General features: G+C 39.3%; 1 protein-coding gene across 1 annotated transcript; it reads right to left on the reverse strand.

Moving 5' to 3' along the window:
- Nucleotides 1-383: 383 nt before the first annotated feature.
- ptp4a1 (protein tyrosine phosphatase 4A1) lies at nt 384-7,235 on the reverse strand. The gene is made up of 6 exons (XM_026171921.1): nt 7,069-7,235; nt 4,585-5,283; nt 3,827-3,919; nt 3,341-3,471; nt 2,645-2,719; nt 384-1,588 (listed from the first exon to the last, which is right to left on the reverse strand). The coding sequence occupies exons 2-6, from the start codon at nt 4,687-4,689 to the stop codon at nt 1,471-1,473; spliced, it is 522 nt and encodes a 173-aa protein (XP_026027706.1). The 5' UTR covers nt 4,690-5,283; nt 7,069-7,235; the 3' UTR covers nt 384-1,470.
- Between the last annotated feature and the right edge of the window lie 948 nt (nt 7,236-8,183).

The raw sequence follows: 8,183 nt of genomic DNA on the forward strand, positions 1-8,183 counted from the left end.
TCATATTGGGCCACAAATTAGCTCAATTTTAGTCTTTGCAATGATTAAAATGTAAACTGGTTTACTGGACTATTGGTGATGTAAATGCTAAAAATACAGGTATTTTACGATGAAAGGTTTGAGAAAAAGCCGCTATTCAACCAAACAGCTAAATCTACCAGTGTGTGAATGCGAGTGAATGAATAGTGGAATTGTAAAGCGCTTTGGGTGCCTTGAAAAGCGCTATATAAATCCAATCCATTATTATTATCATTTTTCAAGAAAGTCTTTTAGCGCTACATCTGCAACATTTTTTTTTATTAAGAAGTATTTATCAGTCCTATTTTGCTCAAACCCCTCCTGCATTTTTCTTCTCTTGAGAAAATGGGGAGAAAAGACCAACATCTTTTTTCAGTGTATCATTTAATGTACTCTCAAGTTGGTGAACAGGTAAAACTTTTTTGCTCACTGTACTAAATCACACATCCATTGATAGTATAAATAGCCAACCTAATAATAATAGTACACATTTTCAAATACATAAAATCATCAAGTATCCAAGTCTTAAGTTATGGACATCAAATAAAAAGGCATACAAAATATTGCAGATGTTGGAAGTCCAGTTTGAAGCGCACACACACACACAAACAAAACTAAACAAAAATAAACCAAAAAAGGAAAAATGAAAAAGATCACATTTTTATTTTAACATGGCAGTTAATAAGTAAACAGAAGGTCTGATAAAGACTAAAAAGTTCCTAGACTTTCAATTGACAAATATTGCAACAGTTAAGCATTTATAATAAAAAATAGTTACTGAAAGGGCATAAGTGTGTGTAAGACTTCCTGCACAAGACAAAGGCAACAGTTTAGGGTTTTTTTTGTTCCAAGTAGAAAAATGAAACACCTTTTCCAAATGCCAACAGGAGCCGACTCCTGTTCGATTGCCTTTGTTCCACTTCCGATTGTAAGGCATTTATGGATGATCCATCTGATTTGAAGAAAGGCATACCTCTTTCTAGTCAGTCTTGAAACTGAATCCTAAAATTGAACAGGGTACACATAATTGTTCACATCAAGAAAACATTTCTTTAACCTATTTTCTTTTCTTTTCTTTTTTTTTAACACATTTTCAGGCAATGTGAATGCACGGGCCAATCAAAATCTTTGGGATGCATTTTCAGAAAACAGTTAATCCAACATCTTACAATGATACACGACTCTTCCTATTTTTTTTTCTGGGCACATGAAGAAAAAACTCTGTTCACACAACTCTTGTTTTTCTTTTTTTTTTACATTTAATTTTGAAACTAGAAAGGGAGGGGGAATTTCATTTACCAAGCATGGTTTTCCAAATTAAAATACAACACAATGAAGAAAAAGAAAAAAAAAAAAAAAGGAAGCCTGCCAGGTTATAAGCTAGCAAGGTTTAATGAAACTCTGTGTTGGAGGGTAGGTTGGGGAGAGGTTGGTGTGGCTCAATGTTTGGCTCTATTGGATGCAGCAGTTATTGCGATGGCCGTTAGAATCTTTGAAACGCAGGCGCATCTTTGGACGATATTTCTCCAGGTAGATCAGCTGCTTGCTGTTGAATGCTCCTCTGCGCTTCCTGAAAGCAAGTGTAGAAATTAATTAGCTCATGACTGCCGATTTTTTTGTAAATCCATAATATATATTGCTACCATGGATATTGTAATATATTAAACATGCCCAAAGTTTAAATAATTCATGTCAGTGTGCATATAAGCAGTCTAACCCCTGTGAGTCAAACGCTCAGCTTTTGTGAACCCTACTTACAGGCTTTTCTATGATGGCTTTGTCTGATGTTAGAGAGGAAAGCTCAGCCACAGATCTGTGACTGTAAGAAAAGAAGCTCCACCCACTAACTGTTCTAACCTTCTGGGTGTGAGGGGCAACCAATCAGATGATTGGTTAAAGGGAAACGGAAAGGAATTAAAATGCTGTATTAAGGACCAGTACTCTGAATAACAAGGTACTGTGATAGAGTGCAAGAATATAAATGCTGGGTTGGAAAAGAGCAAAGTGGTTGTACTATTACATTTACAGAAATAGTCAACTAACTCTGTTCTATATGAAGATTCATGGCAATATGTATGATTTTTACATTCAGCATGATAACGATTCTTTGGCTTGTTGAGGATTTTAAAAGAAACTTTAAAAAATTCAAGTCCTATTATTAACTGTTAATTTAAAAAGAAAAAAATGGATTTTATCCGTATTAATAATATTTAATCAATAATATAACACCACTTTCTATGACAGCCTCAAATTGCTGAGCTTGCCCTCATTTTATTGATTAGTCTTTGGAAAAAAAAGCTGACTGCCAAGTGCTCTATAAATATTTCAAGGGATGACACATACTTTAAAGCACACCTACTGAATCATCCTTTATCTCACTCTCTGACATCTCTGCTATTTATAGATATGACTCAGGCCTCCCTGCTTTACGTATCAAAGTATCAGGTTACTGCAAGACAAAAATCAAGGATTTTCTCAAAGTTAATGCCAAAGTCTGTCCACCAGAGAGCCTTACAAATGTAATTAACTATCAGATATTTTAATGGTTTTATAATAAAAAACCTCAACTCATCCAAAAAAAAAAGTAGCTTCTTTAATCATTTCCTGCCAAATGATTTTTACTTACTGTCGAATGAACTGGACAGCATCTTCATACTTCATCCCACATTCAATCAAAGCGAGTGCCACCAGAACAGGAGCTCTGTGAAAAAGAAAGGGAACAGACAGTACCAGGAATGTTAGTTAAAACTAACATGCAAAATAGTGTTTTGCTCCAATTACAAAAACAAAACAAACAAACATTGCTTCCTCATAGATCAGATTAAAGCAAACAGGACAGAGACAGGACCTGGCAGGTTGTCTGTACTAAGGAAGCACACACTTGGGACAAAATGTGGGTGATACTGTGAGTCACGTACAGCAGGATCAAAGAAAATGCAAATGACTGCGTCTTTGCTTAAGATCTTCTTGGTTTGTTTTTCAAACCACAACTGATAACAAGGATGTTATTCCTATATGATAGTTTTCACTATGATAGCTCAGGTTGTAGTTCTGCAGTTATCCTTTGGATTGGTGGATTAATCATTTAAAAGTCAGATAATGGGGGAAACGTTATTTAATGGATTCAAACAGTTTTGTTAGAGAAAATCCCCTAAAATAAAAGCTTATGTACAATATAAAAACAATATGAAAACAGGGATCATCAAATAACTGTTTTAGCACCGACTGCTTCTGTATCAGAATACAAACAGAAGCAAGAGCCACATTTCACTATCATACGTAAAATATAACAACTTGAATCTTTGTGTCAGTGACTGCTTACCTCCCCAGCCCTGCTACACAGTGCACAGCAATGCAGCAGCCGGGCTCCTCCCTGAACTTCAGCTTCAGCAGGTTCAGCCAATCATCCACGATCTGATTGGAGGGAGGAGCTCCATCGTCGAATGGCCAATCCTGCAGAAAGAAGAGAGAAGAAAAAAGGAAATGATGTCAGTGGCCTCCGTTCCTTGGAAACCAAAACAAAAGAAGCGAGAAGGCTGAGCTGCGGGGAAAGAAAAATGTTGTTGCAGCAGCAAGGACACCCGTGGAGCTTGTCTTCCTGCACAATCTGAACCTTCGCTTGGAGGGAACCCCCCCCCCCAAACCTAAATCTGTTACACAATAAAAACCAGAATAAAAAAAAAACAAAACAATAGCCTGGTATACTGGGGGGGAAAACCCAGAGCAATGTAAAAAAAAAAAAAAAAAACTACATTTGTTTTGGTTTGAAACATTAGGAGTCATGATGAAGTCAGAAGTGTGAACTCACCAGAACCTGGATTCCCTCTTTCACCACCAGGGTGGCATCATAGGTGGCCTCACAGACTCTCACAACCGTGGTGACTCCATATTTTTTCAACTCCTGTAATCACATGTCACAGGATTTATGAGCGAAAGAGGCAAACAAGACTGTTAAAGCTACCTCAGGATACTAAGGTTGGACGACACGTTAAAATTCCAACAAAAAGAAGTGAAAATGAATTTGCTGATGTATGCAAACACTAGCTCATGTCAGTTAGTGATATTCTTCATATCATCAGTTTTTAGATCATTCGCTTGACTAAAGAGTTGATAAGTTAAGCTAGATAGCTTCGCCCATGACTATTTTAGTGACATCCCACTGCCTTTGGTTGACATAAGCGGCTAATCTGTTCTTGTGTGTATTTCCCTTTTAAAGGAAAGAGGTACTGTCTGGTAGCTCTTTTGTAATGTGCAATTTCTTGAAGTCTGTGAAAAAAAGCCAACTGTTAAAGGAATCAATTGATTTTAGTCACCAATTTTGTCCGATTGCCCAACCCTCTAAAGCACACTGACAGTAATACACCTACATACGTCAATTCCTGTAATCTAAAACGATTCTGTAGTCATTGCGTTCATTGGCTGAAACATTTCCAGGAAAGATTTTAAACTGCGGTCGTTTCCAAAATATTTCTCAACATGTAATCACCGGTTACATGCTTCTCCAATGTGGGCTTAGAGTAATATACACTCTGTAATATGTAAACACTTGACCACAATTTGGCTCACCTCTATGAACTTGTTCAGGGTGGCGTTGGTGGGATTGTGGGTAATGAGGAACCGCATGTTTTTGTAGGTAATCTCCACAGGGGCTGGTCTGTTCATTCGAGCCATCGTGACAATGCGGGAAAAAAATGTATAACAAAACTAAAATGTCTTCCACAGAGTAAACACTAATGTAAACAGTTAAACTCGGAGGGAATGTCAAACAAATGTCCAACAAGTTTTGAGGAACTCCGAAAGAAAAAAATCCTCCAGTCTTCTTCGAGGTTGGCAAGGCTAAGTGTCAAAATAAAATAAAAATAATCCCGCCAAAAAGAACAGTAACAGGCAAATTTGGGAAGTTGGCAGCTGGGAAGGGCGGACAATTGGAGAAGTAACTCAAACCCTCTCCTTTGGAATAAAACAAAAGAAAAGGAAGAAAAAAAAAAACCAAGGTTGGTTCCACCTTGATTCTGGCCAGGCGGAAGCCGACGAGGGCAGTGTGCAGCAGGTGGAGTTACCCCATCCAGGCCGAGTTATCGCTGGTTCTGGGAGGAGTCCCGGTCCTGCCAACTTTCCGGGGTCCCTCCTGTGGCTCAAGTGCGTCGGATCGATGGCGAGTTTGGCTGTTCACTCATCTGCATAGGCAGCGTGCTGAGCCTGGCAGTAGTCCCCACTGCCCTTCAGAAACTCCATAAATGTGTGACCCAGAACACCACAGAACTGCTGCAGGACACAGAGGGGGGCAGGAGGGAAGAAAAGCTTAATTTTTTATTTTTTTTAAACACCTTTAAAGAACACAAAAAGCACAGGCAACTGTTCTCAGTGTAGTTCAATTCATTTGCCAAAAAGAAACTTTTACTGAGAAACTGTTTTTATTCACATTCTATATGGAAACTGTGCCTCTTTTCTTTTTTCCTAAGCACAATAATCATGAAATGGAAAATCTGATATTGTGACAACTCTAATCCCAAACACATATCCATAAGCCCCTAGTCAAACATACCACTCCATCAGAGTAAAAGACAAAGGGATTAGATCATAGAGGAAGCACAGGGCCAAAGTATAGACAAAGCAGCCGTGAAACAAGTGAGGGATTTTCAGTAAAGTCATGAGCCATTCATTTTTAAAAGAATAAAACAAATTTCCTCATTTGAATTTTAGAATTACCTTCAGACAACAGCACAGAGTCTGGCTAGAAACACAGATTTAGGGTGTAATGACAGTAATCGAATCCCACAGTATAATTTTCTTTATATTAGCTACCCTGAAACAGGCAGTTAAACCGCAGCCTTTCTGAGCTACTCTTTTTTATTTTTTTTTAATTATGCCAAGTTTCACACTCAAGTATGTCAACAGCCACATTAACATTGTTTGGAGACTAAATACACTAGAGTGTCTGGGGTTTGATTCCCATGCAGAGAAAGTGGTGTTTCAGATAACGCAATGATTAACACAGCAGAGCAGACTGTACCTCCCAGTACATAAAATCACAGTGCAGTGCTGCCGCTGTACAGCAGAAATAAATATATAACGTGTCATTTCTGACATCCAGGTCGTATCTGTGTGCGCAGGCTGAGCTCACCGTGGGGCCTTCAGCGGGGCTTTAACATACACGCTGTTATGATCGTCAGAAATGTGACTCACAAATGCTTTCTCTGCCATTTCCTCCCTAATGCTTCTGCCCTTTACTCCTCACAGAAGCTCGATACCCGAGCGCTGGCTTACTGGAAAGGTTTTCTTCATCTTATTGTCGAAATAGTAAAATCTAAGCCGGTCAAGCATGCTTTGTTAATCTGCTATTTTCCGGCCGAAAAGCAGCATTTACTTAGAAATATTACCAAGCACTTAAAAGCCACTGCCTGACTGAAAGGACAGTGATTTGTAAATATAAGAGAGACGTGAAGCAAAGCAGAAGTGGCTTAAATAGCAGACATGTCTCTGCATTGCATTACAAGGCTGTAAAGTGTCCTTTGTGTGAGGATAGACCGGGCGCCATCATATAACATTAGAGGCCTATAGGCGCCGTCGGGAGCTGTGACAGACTGCACAGTGCTCTGAGGTGACAAAAAGACGCCCGACCCAGACACCGTGCACGTAGCCAGTCTCGCAAACCACTAACAACACGTCATTTACGTGTTTCGTTTATTTCAAATAAATATGCGTCGATTTTAGACGGCAAAAACTCCGAGAGCCGGGACCAGCCCGAGCTGCGCATCCGTCAGCCGCTTCCTAATCGTGACGATCATCATGCAGCTCTAAGATTGCACTCAAATAACATGGCCAAATCCATGTTCTGTGAATTTTCGTTACAGTTAAATGAGAAAGGCAACGTTAGGCAATAGCACTGTGGAAATATTGAACTGGGTTTTTATCGAGCAGGCCGTGATTTCATCGAAGCAACGTGAAGGCCAGCTGGTAACAGTTCACCGTAACGTACTGATTTACCAGAGGAGCCTAGGAGACGAAACCGAGAAACAAAATGGCAGCCACGAAAAACAGGTTACTTACTGGGATATGCTTACTCATTGAAGATTGTAGCTTAATCATACAGCCGGTCCCTAGAAAAAGGTAAAACTATGAAACGGTTTTCCACCATAAAGTCCTGTGCTGTTTCTCCGAGCGGAGCCGAAGTCTCCTGATCTGCCGGGAAAGAGTTAGAGAGAGAGAGCGCGCGAGAGCCCGAGATACTAACGTCATTTCCTGTCAGGACTTTCACTATAAAACACTGTTCAGTATTAAATATACACCTTTAGTTGTAAGTTATGTACCTTTAGTTTTTACTAAAGGTTTCTGGTAGCTGAATTAAATGTATAATTTTGTAGAACTATACACTATGTGAGCATACAACAAAAATATTCAAAATCTTAAATAATGAAATGTTTAAAACGTCCCAATGTGTAAATGTCTTGATGAATGCTCACGCATCATGTCCCATTCACTTGTTTACAGAGCTTTATTTCGAAGCTAAACCGAACTTCCTTAACCCTTTGTCTTTCTTTCCTTTTGCCTTTAGCTTGACTGGTCTCGTGAAACCCCACCCTGAAAATGTGTAGTGTTATGTCCAGACATCTCTCTGTCTTCAGGCTGCAAAGGTCAGTTGGTGACTGTGGCCTAATTCGTCCTTCACTTCCAGAAAATACACAAGGACAGAGGAGGCCAGAAATCACGACACCATAGAATTATACATGTGTGGTTCTTTTCACTTCATGTGAACAGACCTTTGTGTAGATACATTTCATAACTTGAAATGGAAAGGAAAATTCCCAAATAATTTCTGAGTTTTAAAGCTTTTTTACTGTGCTTTGAATCACAAATGGGATAACACCATGGTGCAGTGGTTAGCTCTTCTGGCTCACAATAAGAAGGTCCTGGGTTCAAATCAACCATCATATTTACAGGGTGGTAGAACAGGTCATCTACTAATTGGAAGGTTGTTGGTTTGATCTCTGGCTGCTCCAGTCTGCTACTATTCCAGATACTAGGCAAGATATCGAACCCTGAGTAGCTCACTATGTGTGACTGTGTATAAATCTTAGATAGAAAAGGGGCAGCAAGGTGGGACCGTGGATAGCACAGTTTCTTCACAGCAAAGAAATTCTTGGTTTTCAATCCAACATCTGGCC

The sequence above is a fragment of the Astatotilapia calliptera genome, chromosome 6, assembly GCF_900246225.1.
Source record: "Astatotilapia calliptera chromosome 6, fAstCal1.2, whole genome shotgun sequence".
Lineage (NCBI taxonomy): Eukaryota > Metazoa > Chordata > Actinopteri > Cichliformes > Cichlidae > Astatotilapia > Astatotilapia calliptera.

What these genes read in the sequence shown, in the direction of transcription:
- ptp4a1 (XM_026171921.1), bottom strand. Translation starts at nt 4,689, where the DNA reads ATGGCTCGAATGAACAGACCAGCCCCTGTGGAGATTACCTACAAAAAC. An exon ending in TGTGTAGCAGGGCTGGGGAG is followed by an intron (nt 2,720 to 3,340) that starts GTAAGCAGTCAC and finishes TCTTTTTCACAG; the next exon opens with AGCTCCTGTTCTGGTGGCAC. An exon ending in GCTGTCCAGTTCATTCGACA is followed by an intron (nt 1,589 to 2,644) that starts GTAAGTAAAAAT and finishes ACTTGCTTTCAG; the next exon opens with GAAGCGCAGAGGAGCATTCA.